This window comes from Idiotropiscis lumnitzeri, chromosome 4 (genome assembly GCF_059441095.1).
Source record: "Idiotropiscis lumnitzeri isolate Australia: NSW breed Sydney's pygmy pipehorse chromosome 4, RoL_Ilum_1.0, whole genome shotgun sequence".
NCBI lineage: Eukaryota > Metazoa > Chordata > Actinopteri > Syngnathiformes > Syngnathidae > Idiotropiscis > Idiotropiscis lumnitzeri.
Window position 1 is genome coordinate 15,433,033 of NC_142394.1, and position 26,315 is coordinate 15,459,347.

General features: G+C 42.7%; 2 protein-coding genes across 2 annotated transcripts; both read right to left on the reverse strand.

The window, feature by feature from the left end:
* Positions 1–180: 180 nt before the first annotated feature.
* rab11fip5b (RAB11 family interacting protein 5b (class I)) lies at positions 181–14,507 on the reverse strand. The gene is made up of 7 exons (XM_088294989.1): positions 14,201–14,507; positions 13,594–14,112; positions 8,541–9,070; positions 7,371–7,944; positions 4,754–6,928; positions 3,719–3,848; positions 181–2,525 (listed from the first exon to the last, which is right to left on the reverse strand). Exons 2-7 carry the CDS (start codon positions 13,995–13,997, stop codon positions 2,265–2,267), a joined length of 4,074 nt encoding a protein of 1,357 aa, XP_088151115.1. The 5' UTR covers positions 13,998–14,112; positions 14,201–14,507; the 3' UTR covers positions 181–2,264.
* Positions 14,508–15,406: 899 nt separating this feature from the next.
* Positions 15,407–26,204, reverse strand: bend4 (BEN domain containing 4). The gene is made up of 6 exons (XM_088295183.1): positions 25,413–26,204; positions 21,066–21,614; positions 19,839–19,930; positions 19,735–19,761; positions 18,168–18,408; positions 15,407–17,968 (listed from the first exon to the last, which is right to left on the reverse strand). The coding sequence occupies exons 1-6, from the start codon at positions 25,930–25,932 to the stop codon at positions 17,736–17,738; spliced, it is 1,662 nt and encodes a 553-aa protein (XP_088151309.1). The 5' UTR covers positions 25,933–26,204; the 3' UTR covers positions 15,407–17,735.
* Positions 26,205–26,315: the final 111 nt, after the last annotated feature.

Sequence of the window (26,315 nt, forward strand, 5' to 3'; positions counted from 1 at the left end):
GGAGGGGCTTAATTGGGGCTACACAGATTTCTGACATGGCTATAGTCCCTATTAGCACTGATGTAGCACCATCCCTGGAGCTCTGGCTGAATATTTGGGCACTGGCACAGAATTTAACATGTATCGCCTGGAAAAAAAAAAAAAAAGAAAATCCATGTCTACAGAACACACCACACATCATTTTATATCATACACCTGTACATCATACACATTTATTCTTTAGTTCTTGTTTGTGTGGTTCAAAAACAGCAATTGCCTACAGCATGTTAGCTTGCTTGCTAGCATTTATAACACCATAAACAAAAACAATTCTTAGAATCAGAATTTGTGGCCACTGGTTTGCGCAAATATAAAAAAATAAATAAAATAATTAAAAAAAAAAAATCAGACTACAACATGAAGAGCACTTGTACACTGCATGGACAAAAAAAATCAGATGTGCTTTCAAAACAATGGTAGTCATATATTGTACATGGTTTAATAATAATACAAAAGTAAATAAACATCTGTTTCTATGTAGCCTATATAAACTGAGGAGACACTCAGGTATTTGTCTATAGAATGTGGAGGTGTTCCAAAGGAAGAGTCTGAATTGTCTATCTAGCACACTGCATCCATCCACTTTCTTGTCCTCATTACGGCCCAGGAGAGGCATGGCACCGCACACCCAAGACTGGTTGCCAGACAATCACAATAGACAATTTTGAGACTTCAATACACTCAGCACATATTTTTTTGGGACATCGCCATATCCGGGGGGAAAAAAAACACATGACAGCATGTGAAGCACTTGCTAACCCCACACGGAAGGGTGGAGATTCTAACTGAGGACCTCTCCGCTGTGTGTCAGGCGTGCTCACGAGGCCGTAATGGTGCCCTGACCTAATTTGATTAAAATTCATTGTTCCATACTTCTGTAAAATTCTGAGAAAAAGAGTTGCTGAATTTAGAGTTTTCCTAGCGCTATGAAATAATCATCAATATTACGTGCTAGAAGAAATCAGGAAAAACACTGTGCAATGAGTCTATAGATTACAGAAGAGGAGCACTTTTTGAACTGAACAACTGACATAAGTTCCTCGTGATATTGTATTTTCTTTCTAATTTGAATTAAGAGAACAAAACTTTATAGGTTGCTAGCATGATGCACAATTCCGATTTTTGATAAGAGAAGACGCTGGTATTAGCGCCCCCCCTAGTGGTCAGACCCATGTATCACACTAGTCTGTAATTGCATACTTCATGCCACATGATGAAGGGTCACGCTTTATTCTTACGTAACAGTGTGGTCAGGTGACGCTCCGCAGGAAGCTCCAAGAGGTCAATGTGAGAACAGTGTTAAATGGTAACAACTCTACTAGCAAGGTTGCTTTTTCTACAGTAGCAAGAAAGAATTTTACTGTAAGAACACTATTGTTGGTTTAGATTACAAGTGGAAGACAGCACCCAAGGAACACAGCGTCTTCGACAAAAAAACAACAGTTTTTTTTTTTAAACAGTGAAATATCTAAAGTTGAACGCAATGTGTTTATCGCCATGTTTATTTTCACACATTTTTGGCAATTGGGTACATATGTTATCCATCTCCAAAAAACATGTATCTAATTGATAATCAATTCAATATATTCTTAATTTCTATTTCGTGCTCTTTGGTAATCATCAGACATTTTCCTTCAAGATTTGCTGACGTGTGAAGTTTCCATACTTCCAAGGTTTGAGGCATCATGTTTTTTTTTTTAACATTTGATTTGGAGGCTCCTCTTTATAGTGTAATGTATGCGACTATGCATTACATTGCCAGACATCCTGTTTGTTTTATCTCCACTTTATTTGCATTTACAACTAAACTTCATAGCTATAGCACTCTCACAACAACTGCAGCTGTAACAAAGTGCTGTACATAACAATAATAAATAATAGTAATATCAATAATATATTATTGTTTTATTAATTATTACATTGTATTATAATTGCTACATTCGAATTTGAACGTGACAACATACAACTATCGCAACTTGTTCTAGTAAGCATGTTTAGGCAAAAGAATCTGAAGCTTTTCCCATATTATTTTGAATGGTTTTGTTATTTTTAACATGCATGCATTTACTACTAATAATGTGTCAACAGGGAAGTAGTAGGTGGTGGAAGACCTTGCGTTTGTCTCTTTCTACTAAATCCTAGAACTTACTCTTAAAGGTAGGAACATTTATCAAGAGACTGGGCTATTTTCTGAGCATCACAGCACTGAGGCCGTGGTGCCAGCGTCACTTGTGTCTGGAGCGGACCTGCAGAAGCGTGGGCGTCTGTTCCATGATGCGCAGCAGCAGGTTGTCAATGTAGTCCTCCAAATCACGGAGTTGCGCCTTGACCTTCTTCAGATCCGCCTCGCACTTCTCCAGCTGCGCCCGTTGACGCTCGGAGGCCACCTGCTGCTTGTTCATCTCCATGTCCTGCTGCAGCAGCAAGGAGATGAGCTCCATGTTGGTCAGGTGCTCGTATAGCGCCGACCAGTCCTCTGTGGGCTCCTGTGGTGGGACGAAGGAAGTGGTTTGGGTGGGACAAGAGCGGAAGACCTGTCAAAAGAATCTCAAGGGAAAATATGGAAACAAATCTGCGATTTTAATTTCAATGCATGTATAAAAGATCCACTATCGTAATCCAACAACAGAGCGCTTGAAGCAAACATCAACCACATACTGTAATTTTTTTTCAAGTGCAAAAGGCTCGTGCATAAAAATAACCATTCAAGGACAGCACAAAATTGCAGGAAAAGGAACCAATATTAAGAAATCATTCTGTATTTTCTTTTTCACAAAAATCAACTCACTCCAAATTGTAATATTATTGAAGTATACTATGTTTGTCCTGCCAATTATTCTAAAGCCGCTAAAAATCATTCGGCCTACATTGTTGTATAGGACTGTGTGCAACTAAGACATGTCTGCCATCTAGTGGTGATTGGTGACATTACAAATTAAGACAACAGTCAACCCCTGCATATTTGCAGTTGCCATTGGTTGCTCAAAGCTACAAACTGGAATTTTTTTCCACCAGGTATAGGAATTGGGATCAGCCTGAAAAAATCCTCAGATGTTGTGAAATGCGCTATATAAATACATTTGTATTGTTACACTGGCTTCGTCTCAGATTTAAAAAATAATGCATGCCAGGTTACTTGAAGAATGTCAATTGTCCAAATGTGAGAGTGTTTTTTGTTGTTGTTGTTTATCCAGTACTCTGTGTGCCCTGTGATTAATTGGGTCAAACTAAAGTCAGGCGGGATAGGCTGGACCCTAATGAGGACAAGTAGAAAAAAATGCCATTATGAGACGCGAGTGAAAAAATGAGCAGTGAGTGGAAGAAACAAATGAAATCATCCCAACATTTAATGTCCCACAGCATATTGATTGGACTAGAGTATCAATAAATGCTTGCTGAGGAATTAGTGTGCAGACCCACAGGCTTTGGGTGATTTATTAAGACACTTCAATGACTTCACTATCTGGGCATCACACCAAGCAATAACTCTTTGAAATTAGCTGCGATTGTATTTGCATATGCGAGTAGTAGCACAAGTACTCAGCTCATGTAGCATGAATACACTACAATATTTTATATCCAAGTGGACCGTTGTTGTTTTAATGATAATAGATGCTATTTTCATTTTTCACCTAAAAACAAAAGGGGTAGAACTTGGGTTTTTGTGTCGTTAGTTTACCTGAATTTTCGGCGGCTCGACTACCACCGGCTGGGCAGAGCGTCCTGGGCTGATGGTGGACTTCAGTTTTTCCAGAACCGAACGGTTCTCCTTCTTCTCTGGTTGGCTTAAAGGTTTCACGGGGTGCGGTCTGCAAGCGTAGCGAGGCGAGAACCACAATGTCATTTGAACCCGGCTATACCATCTTTTTTTTTTTTTTTTTTTAATCAATCAATGGGGTTCTTTCTTCGACCAGCTGTGATTTAAAGCCCAGTTGGTTTAGTGGTAGAAATGTGTTCATGATTTTATGGACTGTAATAATACATACAAATACAGTTTGGTGCAGTCATGAAAACTGCAATTTATGTGCCTAAAAAAAAATCTGAAGCAAAATTGAACATTAAAATGGAATTTACAAAGAATGAACTGCGGCCGCTCATAAGACCTTTAACTGCACTTGATTTATACAAAGGATACCGCGCTAACGACATGCCAGCACAAACACAACCACAAAGTTGACACTTGAGTGAAGTTTGCCTCTGACACATAAACACAACACAATAAGCCACACAAGGCAAAGTTTAAATGTTGGATTTGTTGGTAGTTCGGAAGAAAAAGACAAAATTATCAGAATGCGAGCTAACGCAAGGAGGTGTGAATGGGCCTTCTGATTTTGTCGTCTAATTGGCATAAATAACATGAAAAAGTAGTCTAGAGAGTTGCTACGTTAGCTGCCATTTCTGGATGCGTATTGATTCAAGTTCTTATCAAATCTATTGGTTATGGGTCATTTGAATGTAAATGTGTACCGGGACATTATAAAAAATATCTGGATATACATTCAGATCAGTGTGATGCAGCCTAAAACATGAAATGACACAACATAAATGTGAAGAGCAGTGCACAGCAACCAGCAGAACTCAAACAAGGCAAGCAGGCAAACGGTGGGGGTGGGGGGAAGCAAACAAATTTTACATTAATTGTCTTTGTCTTGAGTGAGTGCCTGCCTATGCTTAGGGAGAGGTAGAGTGTATTTCCTAGTGTGAGGACTCTCACCTGCTCTCCTGGCGGGGCAGGTTGCAAGCAGGACGAGTCGCCTCAGTCAAAAGTGAGTGCGATGCATCGAACAGGGGCTGATCAATGGTGGAGGTGCTAGAGTTGGGGATGGAGGAGGAGGGGGCAGTCGTGTAGGGGGCCACAATCAGAGATCTACTGGTTGCAGTGTTTTGCAGCCCCGTGCTTGAGGGGGACGTGAGGGGGCAACGAGCAGGAGAACGCGGTAGGTCAGTAGGTGTATCAGTTAAGGATGTGGGAGAACATCCCTGCTCAGACCTGGGAACACTTTTCGAATGAGGGGCGACTTTGGCATGAAGGACTTCAAACGTGATCTCAGATGCATTTTCTGCCATACAATCCTCTAGAAGTAGCAAGTCATTTGAAGGTATTGGTGGACTGCCCGACACTTTATCTGCATCGCTATCCAATGCCAGATTGAAAGACGGAGATGATTTACTTGGTTGATAAGACAACGGACCTTCGTTGATGATGGAAGACCGTTGACCAAGATCAGTCCTGCTTGGACTGTCAGTGCTGTTCAGTCTTGAAATTCCTTTCGGTCTAACGCGTGCGCTGACCGCCCGCGAAAACAGTTCTCTCTCATCGTGAGGGTTCCCATTATCGTCACAGTCGATTTGAATCTCTTTTAGAGAATCATCCCTTCTTTTTTTATGGTCATTGGACTCAATCGCAAGATCAGATTGATCGACTACAGGTTGCTCCAGGGTTTCGCCAATGCGGTCGTTGTTTGTCTCAAATGGAAAGTCCTGGCAAACTGGAGAGACTTTGCACGTTTTATTTGAAAACTTGGTTCTTTCCAAAGATGAGTCCCTTTCAGTTTCTTTAAGTGTAGCCACCTCGTGATAAACGTCAGTTTTAGAATCTTTTGATAGCTGTGGGCCGATCCTCCTTAAACTGCTGAAGCCTTTGACATCATCAACTGCATCAGACTGGGAAGAGTCTTCAGAATCTATAAAACTGAAATCGCAATTGCTCATATTCATGTTCAGATCTCCTAAGGTTAGCGAGAAAGTTACATTATTGTTTATGCCAGCGGTTTGACTTATGGTAGAAGAGTCTGCAGATTCGATCAAAGGGGGCGTCCCACCAGTCTTTAACTCTGACTTTGAAAGAGAATTGTTGGATTCCTTCAAAGGGTCAGCAACAGAAATCTCATAGTCTAAAACATTTCCATGCACTGTGTTGTTATTAACATGTAACATGGGTTGTCTAACGTTTCCCCGGCAAACCCGCCCATACAAGTCTTGTTCAAACAGCATGCCCCCCCAGATGTCAATAGTATCTTCCAAGGGTTCATACTTTTTGAGAGTCTCTTCGGACATAAATCCCGAGGAAGGGATGATTCCGTAAAGCTGAGACTTAACATTAAGAGAATCCGAGGTCTCGCTGTCTGGTGACACACTTGATGCTGGTCTTTTACAATCGGACTCTCTTCCATACTGCAGTGAGGCTACTCCAGTCTGTGAAAGTAGGTAAGCTTCTTTGTGGACTGCCAGCTCTTGCCCTCTGTGGAGCCAGCCATCAGAATAGATCTCATTCGTCAAAGTTCTTACCGGCCTCCGTGGCGGTAACGGTGGAGGCTTCTCCTGGTCTCTTTGTCGCTCTTGTAAGAGATAGTCGGTATTAAAATTTGCTTCCTGATAACTGCACCTCTGGCTGGATGCTAGGATACTTTCCAGTTGCATATGAGTGGGATTTCCATTGGGTGAGTTGAGTCTGTTTGAAGCAAACATGTCGAATGAGTCTTCCCAGTCGTTTATGCACATCGACATGGGGCGATCACTTGAGCGTTTGGAAGTTTTTGGTATAAACTCAGGGAGTGATACCTGTCTAGCGACAGGCCTAGGACGCTCCCTCTTGATGGAGGGTATATTGGTAGCGCCTTGAGTAGGACTGGTTGTGCCCTGTCCGAAGTGTTGAGAAGAGTAAAGAAAAGTTGAGGAGCTATATGCAGATGGAGGGGACCTCCGCAGCTCCTCAAAGAAGGGGTTGGATGGGGAGATGGGGGTGGATGGGGGCGTGATGGGATGTGTGTGATTCTGGTCAATGGGGAGGGAGTCAGTGGAGGAGGAACCGTGACAACCTACAGAAGCGCGTGGAGGGATGGGAGGGGATATAGCTGTGGTGCTTTCTAGCTTAGAAGAAACTTCCAGCCTGTAGAGGAAAAGAGGGCACAGTGGTCCTCTTAGTTAAGATTTCCAAACATGTTTCTCACACAAACAATCACCAATATTAGCTGCTATTCCACAACTAAGTGAGTCTTTCGGTTTATAGACACAAAACTGGTCAAATGAGAGTAGTACGTACTGTTAACGTGAGCCGGGTGTGAAATTAAATTCAAAAGAAGCAAAGTAGGCTTGCAAAGAAATCAAGCATGAAGAAAACATGTGCAGTCGTGATTTGCTTCAGCTCATATCAACATGGGTGCAGGTGAAAATGATGGTGGCATCAGCAGAGTGAAATGGAGCGATTCATGTGTCAACTTAGTCCTGATTTCAAAGGATGTACAACTCAAGACACATAACAAGTGTAGCCGAGACAGAAAAGGCTTCCAACAATGCCACGATGGGGAACCAGACATCCCCCGCTGACTCACCTTGGCTTGTTCTGGGAGTCTGTGGAGCTGAACCAGCCTCTCAGCCTCCCTTCAGAAGAGGAAGCCGCCTGGCTCCCGTCTGGCTTTGCTGGAACAGAATCGCTCCTACCTCCAGAGAATAAAGTCTTTCTCAGCTTCCACCCTTTGTCGGAAGAATCAGCAGCAGGGGGGTTTGCAGCCTGCTCAGGATGTCCTCCCATCTCTGCTGGTCGAGATTCCTTTTCTTCCTCCTTTTTCATTTTGTCAAAGGACCAGCGTCGCCCCTCTGCAAAAGTACCTTTGTCCTCGCTTCGCTTGGTGAGGTTTTGGAGTGAACGGGACAGTGGGGAGCATTTCTCCAACAAGACCAACTTGGACGGCAGCGCTCCGGCACTCTTTGGGATTGACGGCTCGGAGTCATACACATGGCTGCCATTTATGCACACGGAAGACTTGGACTGACTCATGCTCTGCTGGCATTTGACGGACTCCATGGTGGGATTCGGTCGCGGGTCAGGTTGTGTGATTTTACTCGCTTCATCGCTGAAGGCTCGCTTGTGTGTCAGAATGTTAGTGGCGTGCTGACTGGTGAGCACTGTGGAGAGGGGAACAAATTGGTTTCACAATGAGGACCATTCTTTGACGTTATCATTGTGAACCATGCACGGGAAAAACAATTTTCTTAAAACTAGGATGGTTTTTCACCCCACTTTCAGGGTGGGAGATGGCCACTCTAGCACCTGAGCCATGTCATTTCCTTGTGGAGGAATTAAGAATCCACCTGACACCAGTGATATACTAATGCAGTCAACTCAAAGGGCAACCCTTGGTGATGAACTCAAACAAGATGCCAGACAACAGATTAATAGTTACAAACAGCCCATTGCATGACACAGCACAGTGCTACACCACGGCAAATTACAAGCACAGATATTTAACTGGACAATTAAATCAGACAATATTTCACAGTTTATGCTGCTTTATCAAAACTTGAATTGGTTAAGAAGGCCTATGCCACATGCTGAATATTGTAATAAAAGAAGCCAAATTGTATTGATTGACAGACTCATCCTTAAACAGTGAGCATTTATAATTACGAAATCAAATCCAACAAAACAAAGCCTGTTTTTAAAAGGCTTCTTTAGCTATAACCAGTATGACTGTTTTGTGTCAGAAAATAGTACACGTTACCTGTTTTCGTCAGATCTGTGTCTCCATAGTGGGGGTCCACTCGTGTGATGGTGGTATAGATGGGCGAGCTGGGGAGATCCGAGAGCAAGGCGAGAGCGGGCGGAGGGCCGGGGGTGTCACTCGCCATGGAGGAGGCGCTGCTCTCGGAGGCCAGCGATGAGCACGACCTGGTGTCGGACGACTTTCGCAGCTTCCCTTTGAAGAAATCTTTCATCACACTCCTCTTTTCCTCCGTTACCTCCACGTCTCGCCCATGGGGAGTGCCCCCACTTTCGTCGCCTAATGACTGCCTCGGGGTCGCCGAGAGGCCCGCGTAGCGGCCCGGCACGATGGCCGAAGACGACTCCACGTCGGGCCGCTTCCTCCCCGTGACGCGATCCTTGAGTTTGCCGAAAGCGGAGCGGCGCCCGTCCTTGACGGTGAGGTCAAACATGCTGGCCGTCATGTTGTTGCGGGTGAACTGCACGGTCAGCTGCAATTCGCCACGCTCCTTCGCCTTTCGGCCCGCCTTCGAGTGCAGCTTGAACCACCTGGGGTCATCACAGAGAGGACACAGTGACACTTCAACTTCATCTTCATTGTCTCATACACATTTATAGCATGATAAATTGATAGATTCCGCTCTTGTGGGCAGGACTGCGATTAGATGTCTTCATTTGTGACATCACAAGTGTATGATTGGCTTGTTGTTCTATACCAGGGGTGGGCAAACTTTGTGATTGGTGGGCCACAATGGGTTCTAAAATTTGACAGAGGGGCTGGACCAGGAGCAGATGGATGGAGTGTTTTGGTAACCTCACCTCATCGGAGAAAAAAAATACATTTAATTTTTAATGAAAGTGAGCAAAAGAATTATAACAATATCTGTCTTGACACACCACAGTATTTAGAAAATAACACATTAACTAGGTTTATTCGCTTAACTTTATTCAAGTACCCGCGGGCCGGATTAAAATGTTAAATGGGCCGCATGTGGGCCCCTGGCCATAGTTTGCCCACGTCTGTTCTATACCAAACAAACATCTCACCTCACCTAAGGAGTCTAGTCCTGGACTAGGGGTGCCCAAGTCTGGTCCTCGAGACCCCCTTTGATGATTAAGTGATCATTTGAATCAGAAGTAAAACAGGCTGGATAGGGGCGATCGAGGCTCGGATTCGGGCACACTTGTCCAAGATGATCTATAATCTTTGGTCAATAGGTGTATGCCAATAACTCACTAACTCTAACTTCTCACCCAGAGTATTTAACGGTTATTGAGTTGTAAAGAATAGAAAACAAATCTGAGCTTTAAGATTTTTGTTGGCTTACTCTGGCTAATCGAGCCCAAAATCGTGAGGAAGTCGCACAGAAAGACTGATCCCAGTTTGGTCTATTTTCCTATGTCCTGTATCCTTTCATTAGATTAGAATTTTATTTTCTTTGTCCACGCCTTTAATTATATATTATAGCACAGTGAGCAAAATTCTTAGGTCAACATTCATTCAGTTGCTTCATTATGTCTATAATAAGTTACCGTATTTCATTCGAATGCTTCCCCAGTAAGTAATGGACCTCGATCAAGGCTGATGGTTGTCCATCTGTTCGTTAGTAGCCTGCTTCCTGGTTCAAGAAAGAATGATGACGGTGTCATTGGGATTCTGGTGACAGGACAGTTTTATTGAAACCAATAAATATATTTATTGGTTTATCTTTCTTGGGCCCACGTGTCACCCCTCTAAAAAGTTCTTTTGAAATGTGTCTGTATTTTTTTCTGTTAGCTCTGCAAACTGTATCCGTCCTTTTTCCTATTTTTAAAGGCCTCTCGTTCATCTCGTAGGGAAAGGGTGAGTTAGGCTCAATATGACATCACAATACTTTCAATTTAATTGAAGAAAATGCACACTCAAATCTTGGACTTTTTGATGAGCCACGAGCTGCTGTTAAAAGGTTATTAAAATCAACAGAGCTTCCATTGGGCCAATACATTTTGTACAATGTTTTACTTCTTATTATTATCTCCATTGTTGTTCTACATTGTGCTGTGGAACTTTGTTACATTTGTGTGAAACACCCCATGTGCTATGTATCATAAATAGACTTTGCTTGCCATATAGCATTTGGCACCAGAACAAAATGAACAACAACAAAAAGATTGATTTCCTTTTGGAAATGCCTCCCGTATATTACATAATCCGTCGATATCGCTGGAGGGCTTGTGCTCACAATGTGACCACTGACTTTGACAAACAAAAACTTTACAAGCCTCACAGCTTAACCTGACTTCTGATGCATGACTGCACTTCAAAACTTCAGATGACACTTTGAGGCGTGTCGACCAATGACATTGCTCTTCATGCCTTTTAAATCCTTGGAGTCCACAGTGGAACATGTTTTTGTGAAGCGCAGGAATTTCAAGTGTATGTTCCGTAGCGTTTGTGGACACTAGCGAAGGGCGGGCTCGGGAGCCGCAATTGAAGCCAGATGTGCTGCGATGGTGGAAATGTTTCACATCACAACAGAAATGTTACGTCACCTGTCCTGAAACAGTTATTCTTCTAAAATAGAGATTTAATCAAGGATTCGAAAGTTTGGACTTGTCCCATTTACTTCAGCTTTGACGTCAGTTTCGAAGTCACATTATTTGACAAATGACATTTGAATGTGATGGTCCAGGCTCGGTGTGCTGAGGTATGAAAATGATGTGTCATTTAATGTTACAGTATGCCCTGGCCTGAACTGTACTCAAGCCAGTTGACGAAGATATGAGGAATTTGATCTGAATGTGTTAGACTTCACTCTTCCCTCCAACACCACCAAGATCAGGATCAGAACACAAACTGAAAGCCGATCTTCTTGACAATCATCTTTGGCATACTTGCACGCATCTCACTCTGGAGTGTCACATTTGATCACCTTAATTATTAACATGTTATAACTTCAATAATTACATGCACTTTGTGGAATGAGCAAATGGTCATAAGGGGCATATAGTGTTGCTATATCATTAAGAGTCAATGATCAAATAATCATTGTTTACAAATGAATTGGGAGTTAAGATGGTCCTTATGGTCTATAAAGGGCAAGGACATTCCACTGATGGGTCTCTCTTTGTTGCCATTGTTCTGAAATTTATGACCTGCAGTGTCAGAAATAGAAGAGCAATAAGTGTCCATTTCTGTCTCTAAATTCTACAGCAAGGTAAAAAAGACTAATTACTGGACTCAAAGGTGATGGTAGTGCATTTTCTAAGGGCAATGATTCATGGCTATATTACCAAGCAGTAAAAGTCAATTGTTAAGGGTCCCCCCCCAAAAAAAATAGAAGCTTTGTCAGAGCCACAAATGTGTCAAGCTATTTTAATCGTCTAGGGTTAATGCTGTCTTTCTTTGTGGATATTTTAAAGAATCTGATAGGACGACTTATTGGACGAAGTAGAGGTGACAGTAACTCAAGTCTTTAAGGAAATGGTTCTAAATTACCGAACTGTATACTTAAAGAGCAACAAAGACGTAAGAGCATTCAACCTGATACAAAACTAAACGAGGAAATTGGGACTAGTTGCTGAAGTGATGCTAATTTGCTTGTAAGCAGTGCTGACGGATTCTTGAGCAAGGCACTAAAACACAATTTCGGCACATGATCTTGAATATATGATTCTCAAAGTGTGGTACGTGGGCTCCCTCTTGTGGTATGCGGAAGAATTACTGCTGAGTTGTATTTAACTTTCATTCACGATGTATTTGAAGGGGCTTAGAAAATAATCGATTTCACTTTAAGGATGATAAACAGCACACGCATGTGCGATATTAAATATATTTTAACCCAATTTGTCCAAACATTCAGCAAAATAGCTAAGCCTCATACAAGTGACTACAAAGCAATGTCAAAATCTTGAACCTAGAGCCCGTATCTCACTGAGCGGCGAGGATTGGCCAGACATGCCGCAACCGCTTAATAGTTGCAAACAGTATTTCTTTGTCACCAGGAAATTTTGAACAAGTTCAAAATTAAGTGCAAGTAAAGAAGAGACTAACAGCGTTATAGGCACTGAACTGGATCGCAGCCAATCTTCAGGCACAGACAAAAAAAATCATTCATACTCACAATCACACCTAACAATTAAAGTATAAGGTAATTGCTAGATTATTACATATGAGGAGTGAGGATAGTTAGCATCCTAGAAATAAAAGTAAGAGCTGTAAAGCACTTTTCCCTCAGAATTTAAGACAAGAGTCCCCAACATGGCCACCAGGTCAACCACCAAGGAGCACATGAATAGCTTTTGGGCCTGTTCTAAAAATAGTTCACCAGTTATTGCGCATATTGTGATTTTCTAGGAATGTTGCAGAAGTAACCATTTGACAATGCAAACACTTGCAGAGATTCGTAGAAAGAGCGTGGCGTAAATTAGTTTTCTACTTGGGATGTTGGAGACTTTTTTCAGACCAATACCAGTGCGGGTATTTACTCTTTCATTTCTGACCGACACTGAGTACTGATATCTCCTCCTTATTACTTTTCATATAGACAATTTAGCATCTTCACATAACCCTAGCCATTAACCGGTACTAATTAGTAGCTTTCAGATTAAAAGATTGGTGACCCAAGATGTAGGGCAGGGGTGGGCGAACTTTTTGATTGGCGGGCCACAATGGGTTCTAAAATTTGACAGAGGTGCCGGACCAGGAGCAGATGGATGAAGTGTTTTGGTTACCTCACCTCATCTGAGAAAAAAAATACATTTAATTTTAAATGAATGTGCACAAATATATATATATATATATATATATATATATATATATATATATATATATATATATATGTGTGTCTTTGAAATACCACAGTATTTAGAAAATAAATTATTAACCAGGTTTATTCATTTATTTTTTTTCAAGTTCCCGCGGGCCGGATTAAAACGTTTAACGGCCGCATGTGGGCCCCGGGCCGTAGTTTGCCCACCCATGATGTAAGGCCTACCAAATGCCGTATTATAAAGAGTAAGCTACAAGTGAGAGATTTTCATCGCAGAACCCTTTAGCCGGAAACCACGTGACACTGCGTTTAAACACTTACTGGTCTCTCGGACACGCGCCTTCCCGAAACATGCGATCCAGTGGGATGACAGTCTGGCCCAGGAACACGTCGAGTCCAATCAGGACTCTGTGCATGACGGTGAGCACCAGGTCGGCGCTGCCGGGCGGGTAGGCTGTGCGGCCGCCTTTACCTCCAGCATCCTCATCCTCCTCTTCCAGGATGCCCGGGAGGAGCTCGAAACAGCACTCCTCGGACCACACGGGCATCTCGGCCTTGTCCACCAAGCCGGTAGTGTACTTGTCCTTGCCCACCTGGACCACCGCGTACAGGTAGCGGCTGCCATGTTTGCTTTTGGTCCGCAGCCCCCTGGCTCGGAGCACGGTGACATTGACGTGCGTGGGCACCCACCGTTGCTCGTCGTCCAGGTCGATGAGGGACATCATCTTGGACAGCTTCTTTTGAGTGTCAATTGTCAGGCTGCGCCGCGGTTCGGACCGGCCAGTGTGCACAGCACGTCCATCCCAGAACACGACACGCAGGCCCACCGAACACGCCGAGCTGAAGAAAGAAACGGCGCAGATCGGTTCAAGCTGAAGAATTAGCCACCCGTGCACACTGCCTAAAATAAAATGGCACTGTACTGTACCGGAATGTCAACACATGCTGAAGTTGATCTGGGCGGAACCATCACGGTCACATGATCATCACTGAAAAAGAAGAAGCGGTGCGGGGGGGATCATATCTATGAGGACCACGTGCGACCTATGTGCAGCTCCATCATCGCGTCGCGTCATGACGATGCAACACCAACATGCCATGAAAGAGAGAAACAAATGATTAAGACCATGACGTCATGCACGTGGAACCTGGTGGAAGTGCATGAAAAGGCTGATTATTATAGTATATGCCGCCGCATATTTTAGAAGTCTTTTACTGACACATTGTTCGTCATCTGTGTAGCTCTGACGTCCTCTAGTGGAGGCGAGGGTGAAATGGACAAAAACAACTTGCATTATGCATTTTGCATTTTATTTTTAAATTTTTATTTATTATCTGATGATCTGTACACTACAGTCTATGTATAAATTTGTGGTAATTTATTCTTATTTTATTTAGGCTACGTACTGTGTAATATGCTTCTGTATCAATGTGATGTATGTATATCCAACGATCTGCATTATTCTTTCAATTACATCTTCACATAAAATACACATTATAACCTTTACAAACTTAATTTAACCCACTGAGATTTTGAATTCACCTATGCAAAGTTTCAGTATTTAGGTGTTAGATCCTTCTATGGACCAAAACATAAGAAAATATAAATGGCTACATATAAAAACCAAATTCAATTTAAGTTGGGGAAAGATATCGAAATAACAATGCTGATCTAGCAAGTTAAATGTAAATTTAAATATGGATTGATACAGAAACATTACATAAACAATCAATATAAAAATGGCTACAAAAGACTGTTGTTAGGGTTGGCGCTGCACAGGGTGGGGTCTCGAGCACCGTCAGAAATGTGTCGCCCAAGTCAAGCCCTCCAGCAGTTAATTAGATATCAAGTTATGTTCTCAGCCCCTTTATGTATCAGTCAAGCCCCACTTTACCGCCGGGAAAGAAAAAACTGGAGTGAACCTATATACCTGGCTGGTTACACTGTACCTAAAATCTTATTATAAATCTTATATTGACAAACAGTTGCATATTAAATGTAATATTTCAAACATATGATGAATATACCTCCAGTACGAGGAAAGACATGAATGCATGCAAGCCTGAGAGTTAGCCAGCTAGCTAGCTAACGTGATTGCGGTTAGCAAGATAAATCCATAGAAGATGCGAATGCTTGATACGTTTTGGTGTTTACTTTATTATGAATTATTAACAAGAAACTGAAACTATAAGATTTGTAAAAATCAAATCATTGTTTCTTTTCACAGTGTTTTGAAAAAGCCACTGAAAGGATAAAAGGAGCAATACGGTTAAATGTTGACATTCAGAGCACAAAGACGTAATGCAACATTTTTAAGGTTCCTGTGGTACTTTTCTACCTGGCTTTAAAAAAAAAAACACTTGTACGTAAGCGTACTTAACATCACAGTACATCTTTACACAGCAATTGACAAGGTACATTCAAACACTGGATTTGATTTTCCCAATGAAATACAAAATGCCATACAATTGAAGTGAACATTTTTAAAAAAAAACAGGGGGGGCTGCACACAATGTTATGTGTTGCTGTGCTTCTGTTGGGGCAATCAAAAGGTTATCATTGGGACATTAAACTTTAATGTTGTGGATGTCAAATTTAAGGCATTATTTTATGGTGGCACCCTACCAGCATAAGAAAAACAAAACATTCTAATAAAAGTAGCATTTGTTTTCAAAGGAATTGTTTATGATTTGCTTCACTTTACATTTCTGCCAACGATTCAGTGCTTTGATCGATGTTCAACTTAAGTTGCTCATGTATTCAATTTTAAGACATTCACACCGATCAAGTGTGCTGGACAAAATATAATAAAAAGAAGCTACAAGGCTAAGTTTAAACTTTGCGGTGACCACAGCAGGTCACAATGACAAAACAAGAGCATTGTTACACAACACGGAGGGACGGATGTGATGGATTAACGTGACAGGCCGTAATAGCTTGTACAGATTTTTTCAACTGTCAAAAAAAAAAAAATTATAAACGGCTATGGAAGTCACAGTGCGGATGAGAAACCCAGTCAGCCAAAGTAAACCGGTGAGAATGCAACTAAGTACACAATGCACTAATAGGGCACATCAAAACTAGAAGGCTGTCCGTACTGGAACGGGAAGCATTGTATGTATCCCCTCGCGTCTCGTGGTGCTTACAAGTGAGGGTGTACGGTCGCTATTTAAATTATAGCGCATCCTGGGATGAACGTTAATAGTCCCTGTGCAACATTACATTTTATTCTACTAGAGCCTGATATGAAGCATGCCGTCTAGGAGGATCCGTCTTACAAGTATAGAAAAGTGTCCACACAAGTATGTGGAAGAGAATAACAGGCTCTTTTGCCTGTTTTGGTACAAGAGTTTGCCTCCTGTATTAGTTGTTGAAAACTAATATTAGCAAACATTTATTGAGCGGCAGTACGTGCACCCTCTGCACTGACGCCAACTCTTGAGTTCTTAGAGCATCATTCGACTCTGCCCTGGCCACACATGGAGAAAATCTTGACCGTAACCTTGAAAGATCCCGTCAGGTGTTGATAGGCCGGTACGGAAGCTTTTGAGCCAGTGGGACTTAGCAAACCCACAACCACGGCCCATCATGGATACCATGATAGACTGTGAGAGAACAGCATGGAAGGAAAAAAGTGACATTTGGGGTAAATAGGAGATAAATGTAGGCTAAGCATCGAAAAGTGCTCCCAAAACTATAGTTAGGGGTCAAACACTTCGATAAGGGCCAATAAGGACGGATCATTATCAGCATCTCGCTGCAGGAACAAGAGACATGAATATTGATTAAATGAAGCATAGTACAAACTACAAGTTATATAAGCTTACTTCTTCAGAGGCACACCAAAAGAAGGTTACAATTAAAGGTGCTTCATCACAGTTGAAGGACATTAAATGTTTTGCTGAATATCCACTCCCACATAATGAACGGATTTTGCGTAATAGCGTGAGTGTCGTCACTAGTTTTCATAACGTCCCACTTTCTAACAAGGTGAATAAAACGAAGAGGGCAAACGGAAGACTGAAATCTGGGACGAAACCCCTTTTGAGTCTAACCTGCATTTAACTATTGTTGGGCTACAAAATGACAGGAAAAGCATCTAATACTTCATCTTCTGCATCTTTTTAGAACCTTATGTGGAATATTGTCTCTGTGTAAAGCAGGGGTGAGGAACCGATGATTCATGGGCAATAAACAGCATGTTTGACCATTTGATCTGGCAAATGCAACCTCAAAGGAACTGTTAATGTATAAAAAAATGTACCTACATTTGCTCATATTGTATATTAGGAAACTTTTTTTTTTTTTGTTCGTCACATTCACATTTTTCATAAATTTAGTATGGCCCTTTAAGGACTTGGTCCCTGATAGGAAAACAATTCCCCATCGCAGTTATAAAGTAACAGGACAAGGTCAATGATTTGGAATATGTTGCTGTATAACTCCACTTGGTGAGGCTCCGTTAGTCCAACTGGCCATTGTGACAACCTTTCAAAAAAAGCTCGTCCTGAGACAAGTGTCCGTCAAAGCCGTCCAGGTAGAGGACACTACCAGCGCCACCTCCGCCCCCCATGAAGGTGCCCACAGCGCGGCCCTGCCGAGCGTGGCCAACGGCGTCGCTGAAAACTTTATTGATCTGCTCCTCGGAGGGCATCCACCAGTCCGGATTGGAAGCACAGTGCATCCGGATGAACTCTGACGAAGACAGTTGGCGAAAGAGAAAGAACATTTATTTGGTTCTGTTGTGTGTTTAGTATGTTGTACCAAATATCAGACATGACATGGCATCTCGGATCAAAGTAAACTTAGTGACTTTTATATTCATTACAAGCAGCGACGGTCTAATTTCTATTTTCGCCCATCTTCCCAAACGAAACTGGCAGCCAGTTGATACCTCTGAGGCAGCTGACTTTGATGGGGTTGAGTGGTTGTCTCTCCAGGCCCGGTTCTCGCAAGTGGACCGAACGCTTCCGTTTGCCCAAGCCGCACGAGAACTTGAGCTCATCGGTGGTGAAGATGAAGCGGATCAGGTAGCGCAGCAGCCGCCGGCCGTCTTTCTTGGAGGAGTTGACCGCCTCGTCCCACTGCTTATTGGTGATGAACAGAGGGTAGTTCTCCAGCAGCTGCTTGCTTCCCTGTATTGATTGGGAATTAGTTTAACATTTGGAATGGTTTCACGAGACGTTCTATGAATAGTTCTTTCAAGATGTGGAGCAGCATCTGGCGCTTGGTTGAGGATTTTTCATGCAAACATGCCAAAACAAACCAGGATAGTTCAAGATGATCAATCAGGACTGAGTCCATAAGCTAGAATTTAATTCTTGGCTGGGACACAAGGCCATAACCTTCCTAAACGAGGAAATCAGCCTGATTTGAGACTAACCAGTCCTGACCAATGAGTAAGAATTAGCAGCCCCCTACAAAAGTATTGGAACAGTGATGTCATTTTCATTATTTCTGCTGTGGACTAAAAATATTTAGGTTCAAGATTAATGGAAGAGTAGTGGTCCACATTTCAGCTTTTTATTTGAAGGTATTTGAGGTATTTATAGCTGGATTTGAGACACCTCTTGGAAGAGATCACATTTTACACTCTGTTGAGAAAGTTTTTGTTTGTGTGTCTAACAGAGAAGGGCATTTTGTCCCCGGGATGGAACGGTCTGTCAGGGCTTTGTGAAGAGACAAAACCTTAAGTTGTGTTTAATTTGAGCAAAGGGGTAAAGGCAAAACCTAGTAGCTATTGTGGCTTTTTATCAGGTGGTTTGTTGTCTGGAAATTATTGTAAGTGGATGTGTAAAGGAAATTAGCTAGCTAATGAGTTTTAAGTCATGTTTACAAATTATGAAACCTCTGCTGTTAGCCTCTCGTCATGCACGGACACTTTTTTTTTTGTTGTTGTTCGTGGGGGGGGGATTAAACGCAAGGATGTAAGCGCATTAAAAGGACGAAGACAGACGGCGATCAAGGGCGATTATTTTTTGTGAATAAGAATGAAATTGTAAGGACGGAGGGGTCCCCAGGTCGTGAACGGAGAATGGACTAGCAAAATAGGGTGACATGCTCATCTCTGATGTCTAATGTGAAGACATAAAGCATCTGGTAAGACTACGGAGAAAAAAAAGCAAGCAAAAAAAAAGGGCATTCATTGAGCTGAGCATACACTATCTCACCCTTGTCTCCTAGCTCTGACTCACATCATAACATTCTATCACATCTTGACTTGAAAGGGAACCCAGGCCCCTCTGCACTGCCATATACTCAACTCTAAATGACGAAACCAACTAAGCAACTTGCTATCTTACAGATTTACAAAGCAACTTCAAATTTCAGGAATTTTCATTCCCTGTCAATACAAGGAATCTTTTTGATTTTTCTGTCCAACATCTGATTAAGAGCCCGACTAAATTGAGTTACTAGTTTTCCCGAATGAATAAAATATATGGTATGAAAAATGCACCGACCTCAAAGACGGTCTGCTGTTCTTCTTCCTACAAGGATAGAACACATGATTTTATTTCAACACGCAGGCTCTCAGACTCCAACCGAGCTTTCATTTAAACCTCACCTCAGTCAGCGGCTCCTCTGGTATCGGCGGCACCAGTTGGTTGTGAAACTCAACAACATTCTTGAAGTAGTCAAGAACATTTTGACAGGGAACTGCAAAAGTGACAGCCAATGAGAAGACAAACAGTGAAAATATATTTGGTACCTGCAATTTCCTGTTTCGGAATGATTTACAAGATAGGCCGTGTGATTGTTAGCAGGCATTCATCCAAAAATGTTTCTCAGAATCCACACATTGATATGTGTCACAAAAAAAAAAAAACTGCTGTTCAAATCTTAAGCAAATCTAATCAGATTAAGTTTCAATCGGTCGTGATCTTAGTATAAGTGATTTTATTCTAGTTTGTATGAGAAATTCCTCCTACTAAATAAGAAGGTATGAAATACCAAGATTCTTTTCATGTGATGTCACGGTTGGATATTGGCATTGACTGATATTAGATTCTGACGGTGTGATAATCGAAATATCAAGATATCACGGTATTAAAATATTTGGGTAAATAAAAAATAGCAGTTTATCGATTTCATTTTTATAAAAAATATAGAATATTTGTTAGTTTAAATACATAAATAAATTTGACCATGTTTGAATTATTCTTAGTAAGACTCAATGTTCCATTACTAGTGATTTTTTTTTTAAGAACAGACCCATAGGCTTCTCATGATGTCCTTGGGGGTACTACAGTAATCTCTCGCAAAGCACTGAAGCCGTAAAAAGTGCAGCCAGCATGTGGCGAGGAAACACTGTAGCTCTCACTGGCACCATTTTTACATTTTTTTATGAACACAACGCGCATTAATTGACAGAGCATCCATTTGTGCTTGCAGTGTCTTTTCCGCCTTGCTCCCTCCATCCTCCTCTGTGCGTAACTGCTCACCCCTCACCTCTCTGTTCGAGGGAAGGAGACAAAAAAAATGAATTGGAGGTAACTAACGCCAAAGAGAGGCGGCTCGTTTATTCAGCTCCGCAAACAACCAATTGTTGTATGCTCAGAATTGAAGTCCCCTTTTTAAAAAAAAAAAATAAATAAAGTGAGCTTTACCAGTGACAGCCAGTATAAGCAATTAGTGATTTTTTTAAACCACATTAAACCATCAAACTGGTAATCAGCCCATAAGACAGAAACAATATAAATTACAAATTAAGTGACAGTTTCCTCGTCACAACGCTTCTGTCAACACCTGTTTGCAGTTAAGAACTGGTAAAAACTGTCCTCTATGAACACACCTGGGACGGTTTCCAGCTTGTTGCGGAGCTCCTCGTTCTCCTGCTGCAGCGACAGCACTTCCTGCTCCAGCTCCAGGCAACGTGGGCAGCAGTTCTCCTCCTCATCCTCCTCCTCCGGCAGCGTGGACGAAGGGTGTCCGTACGAGTCAGATGGCGTCGGGGAGCCCCAGCCCACCAGAGCGCGCCTCGGGGGCGAGACCTCTGAACCGGGCTCCGCTGGGAGGCACTCTTCCTCGTCCAAGCCCACAACCAGACGAGATTGTTGTTGCTGCCCGGAGAGCAGATAATTGTGCAGTGAGTCTGTGAAGATGCGCAAAACAGCAGAGGTCTGTTGTTGGTTCAAATGGCTTTGTTGCGCCTCCTCTTCTGGCTCGGTGGACGAGGAGGAGGAGCTCTCCTCGGGCTTGGAGCAATGACTGGTGCTGGAACCGTCCTCCGTCTTGATGCTGGGTGGGAGGGAAGGCGAGGGTTCCAGCAGCCGCCCGTTGTTGAGTAGGCTGAGGACTCGACTGCACTCCTTGGCGAAGGCGTCCAAGATGAGTCGGTTCTCTGAACAAATAAAAAACAACACAAATTATTCATATCCAGCCAGTCATTTGCCGAGCCGCTTCGCCACACGAGGGTTACTGATGGCGTCCTTGACTTGACTCCACCTATGCATCACCAACAGCCGCCCTTTGTGTTCTGAGTCGACTCAGCTACAATGTTGTTCTCTAAGTCCATAGTCCTGCCAGATGCGTGACCTACTTTTAACAGGCTCTGACTATCTTCAACTAACTGGAGTTTGAAGCAAGGCTGGTATTTTAATGGGGGGAAAAAAATCCTCTGGACTGTTTTTTTTTTTTAAGTGAAGACAAATAGGCTATGGCTTTGAACATTAACAGACCAGTCTTTAATGTGCCTTCATGAAAAATGAACACCACACCTCAAGCAAATGTATTCCTTTTTTTCCACTCTCAAAGAAAAAAATGGGGTAAAAACAGTCTTCAGACTAATATTCACATGCATCACAACAGGCGTCATTACATGTCAACCTGACACCTACGAAGCAGACATCCACCCATCCATTATCTGTACCGCTTCTCCTCACAAGGTTTGCGGGGGGTGCTGGAGCCTATCCCAGCTGTCTTCGGGCAGTAGGCGGGGGACACCCTGAACTGGTTGCCAGCCAATCACAGGGCACACATAGACGACAACCATCCACGCTCACACTCACACCTAGAGACAATTTAGAGTGTCCAATCAACCAGCCATGCATGTTTTTGGAATGTGGGAGGAAACCGGAGGACCCGGAGAAAACCCACACAGGTACGGGCAGAGCATGCAAACTCCACACAGGAAGTCCGGAACCCGGAATCGAACCCACTACCTCTGCACTGTGAGGCTATCATGCTAACCAGTCGCCCACCGTGCCGCCCGCGAAGCAGCACCTGCACCGTAAAGTATTTTAGCCATGACATCAGAGTAACTAGCTTTCTTTCACCATCCCTTATTTCACATTAGTTACAAACATTACTTCATAGAAACATAGACTTGTTCATATTCTAAATTCACACGTCGATGTTCAGAATCCACTCAATCTTTGCAAAGATAACAACACAAATGTTTTGACCAACATTGTCAGAGGTATTTATTTCCCAATGTTTATGATTATGGTTCGAAAACTGATTGTGGAAGTGAATAGTAATAATCTTGCAGCCTTTTAGTCCAGGCACGCCCCCTCCATACACACACAGCCGCTCAGATGTGTCTATCAGCCTGGCACAGATGTGTCACAGTTATTAATATGCGCAGTGTCTGCGTGTAGCGCTGAAGATGTGGCTGATATCATCCATTCGCTACTCCCTCCCGCCTTCCTGCTTCCCCTCGCCACTTCTGTGGCACAGCGAGCTGAGTAGCCTCATAAAACGTCATTAAAAGCTACACGCTCAGCCGTGGAGAACTTATGAGGCCCATTTGTTTTAATCACAAGACTCAGAGAAGGCCGTTTTTATAAGTGTGCATTTGGTGCTATTGTGTGCGTCTTTTCATCAAGTTTATTTGCTGTCATCGACGGAACATTAAGCGCATCGTCAGTGACTATTGAGTGGCATGTTCTAATTTTTGATCAACTACAGGATATTTGCTTTTGTTTCGACCTCTTAAGTACTGCGACATTCACATCTGAGCACAACAAAGGTTTTAGAATTTGCAATTGAAATATTTCTTTAAAAGAATCAAATAAAATCAAACGCCTCTACACCGGTATAGAACTCAAAGTCCAAACTACTGTCAGAGATGTTCTGAACAGATTCATTCTCGTGTCTCTTTAGTTTTTTCTTTGGCTATAAAAATTTAACCCGCCGTTATGTGTGACACAAGACAAACACAGCTTGAGATTTGCCTTAAATATTGTCTTTTGTGGCCTTCTTGAGATACAAGTACGATGAAGAGAAGAAGAATTTTAAGATTGAAACACACTCACCCACCTTCAAAAAGCATTAATATTGTTACTTGTTATCAAAGTTTTTTAAAAAAACAGTATTTTATTGTCTTGGCAACAATGGATTCCCCAAAGATGAACAAAATCCACCGTCACTTCATTTTCGGGCTAGTTATTAGCCTTTAGCCTTTAGCTACATGCCATTTACAACAGCCAAGCTCACGAGTGTCGTACAAGGAATTTTGTATAAGTCACCTTTTCAAAATGGAAACAATTAAAAACATTTAGAGAAACTAAGTGATACATTTGAGTATTTCTTTTCCTATTTATGGCGAGAAATTATTAAAATGATCAGTGTCTTCACATAAATTTATGTCATTAATTACTAATAGTAACTACGGATGTCACTAACAAATCTTTTTGGAATCGATTTGAATCAAAATTTTCCATTGATTTCTTGGGTAATTCTCGGGCAACATTCGCGGGAATGTTTGGCAAAGTGCTAATGAGAGTATTTGGAACAGTACTGCAAAGATTTGTCACTCCTTTGCCACTATTTGGGAACATTTGGGACCTCCTCTTGGAGTAGCAGGAGAATCTATGAACCAACATGAAAAGGTGTGAAAACCTCCCAGCATTCAGTTTTCTGCTGTCCTTCATTGAAGTTAATGGTCAGAACTTGGCCTTTTGGCTAGAATTTGTTGGGTGAAATCTTTGGGGTCATTCAATTGAAAATGTTACACTGCCTTAATAGCGGCAATCTTTCTGATGCCTCCAGATACTGTAAATACTTGTTTGCACGGCAACAAAGCCTACGATAGCTGCAATATATCCCACCCTGTTGCACTTAAGCCCAAACTTCACAAAACTGATTGTCGAGTCTCTTTTTTTCCACCTCACACGTCTCGACAGACAACGAGGCGCTCTAAAAAGGCCACCCCGTTCAACGGTAAGATGATTAAAGGTTGTAGTGATAGCTAGTTAGCTAATTGCATGTCGCAATTGTGTTGGATAACCGCTGACGTGAACTTCTTATTTGATAGTCGAGGGCGACTAGTGATGAACACCATAGAGAGGCGCAGTGTTGTTTCATGGTGAAAAACTTTCACGCTCTATCTCCCTCCTCTGTACCAGCTAGTTTTGTCTTTGCACATTTTCAGAGATTATCTTCAAACGTGTATTTTACAAAACTAATGTTTGAATTCACTTTAAATTGTCTTTAAAAAGCATTTTATGAAAGAGGCATAATGCCAGAGTTAATGATTTCTCTTTCTGTAATTCCTTATGTAATTTTTCGGTGTGAAACGTGAACAAACTGGTACACAAATATAATGCACGGCACACGTGTTGTTGCAGATTTGGTATTACACCAAATGCTCCAACAAAGCTGCAAAGCAACAATAAAGCAGCAGTGATCTGCCAAATGTGATAAAGAGATTAAAACGTGATTAGAGGATGAGATGTCTCCTGTTTAATTTCACGGCAGTGGGGATTAGGTTCATTGCTTTCATCTCAGGGTTGGTCTGCCTTGGACGCACCCTCCCATCCGACTTGGGCACCGACGCCCCCCTTTAAACCCATCCCTGTGCACAGCAGCCTGAGCTGGAACAATGTCTTGCAAACAGGAGATTGTTAAGGCTACGCACACACAGAACGCATGTGCACTCATTTCAGTCCCGTGTTATTTTGCACAGTGGTGATCAAATCATGGCTGCTCTCATTACAACTCATCATCAATCACAGCTAACAAGAAGAAATGAAACAAAACGTGATGATAGTGGGTAACAAATAAGAGATGTTGCTCTTTTCATTCATTGCAGTTAACTTACAGAAGTCGGTTATTATTATTATTATGATGGAAATTCATATTCTAAAAGGTCATCACTAACATGCAAAATAAACTGAACTTAAATTTGGGAAGGCACCTGAAGTGATCCCATAGGTGCAGTCTGGAGATTGCTGCTTGTGTCGTCCAACGGAGTGCGTGGACTCTGCGATGCCGACGATGGCGCGCCGCTGCTGGGTACCGAGGGCGACGCCGCCCGCTGTCTCCGCGGAGGTGGATGTCGGGACCCCGCAGCTGGGCCTGCCCTCAGCGGGCAACCTCTGGCGGTGGTTCAGCTGATACTGCGTCTGGAAAGGGAAATGCTGGCCGGGGTGGAACGTGAAGTGTCGAGCGTCAGTGAAGAGCGAAGACTCGATCGAGGCGGAGCGGTCGAAGCGCGACTTGCAGTGGAAGGTCCTGGCGGGGCCACCTCGTCTCATTTTGGCGGCGGAGGGGCCTTCGTCCGCGGGCTGCATTTCCTCCTCCATGCCAGCCTTCCAGCCAGGTGGGTCCAGGTAAAGAGAGGCGCTTGCGTTGGCTCGTTTGCCACTATATGCCAGGTTCTGTTGTCGGAGGACAGAAGGAGGGTGTGTGGTAATGGCTCCAATATTTAGTGACATGCAGCTTCTCCAATCCCCAGGCGGGAGGTCGACGTCGAGACTGGTCCGGAAGGGGAGGAGGGTGGAGGGGAGGTGGCTGAAGGAGCTCGGAGGGAGGGGATGATGGGTCTACAGGCGGGACTAGCTTTCTTTGTAGTCCATAACTCCACGTTCACGCAGTCAAAATTGACATCGCTGCCGATTGTCTGAATTTTGGACACTGCTCTTTTATTCCATTGTGCATATGATTAAATTCATCCAAAGGACTTCTAATTATGCCTCTGCATCCTTATTTTAGCTGGATGGATGTGATGTGAAGCCATGAGCAAAGTTCGTAAGCACCACAAAGGGGCGCCATAGTCAAAGTCAACTGCTGTTGAAAAGGAAACGTCATACTAGGACAC

Bases quoted from the DNA above. Each gene is read 5' to 3' on its own strand.
- rab11fip5b (XM_088294989.1), bottom strand. From the start codon at position 13,997: ATGATGTCCCTCATCGACCTGGACGACGAGCAACGGTGGGTGCCCACG. The intron at 7,945-8,540 runs GTAACGTGTACT...CCCTCTCCACAG, and splicing joins CACAGATCTGACGAAAACAG to TGCTCACCAGTCAGCACGCC. The intron at 2,526-3,718 runs GTAAACTAACGA...GTCCCACCACAG, and splicing joins TCGAGCCGCCGAAAATTCAG to GAGCCCACAGAGGACTGGTC.
- bend4 (XM_088295183.1), bottom strand. From the start codon at position 25,932: ATGTCACTAAATATTGGAGCCATTACCACACACCCTCCTTCTGTCCTC. The intron at 21,615-25,412 runs GTGCCTTCCCAA...TTATTTGTTCAG, and splicing joins CACCTATGGGATCACTTCAG to AGAACCGACTCATCTTGGAC. The intron at 19,762-19,838 runs GTGAGGTTTAAA...CTATCCTTGTAG, and splicing joins CAGAGGAGCCGCTGACTGAG to GAAGAAGAACAGCAGACCGT.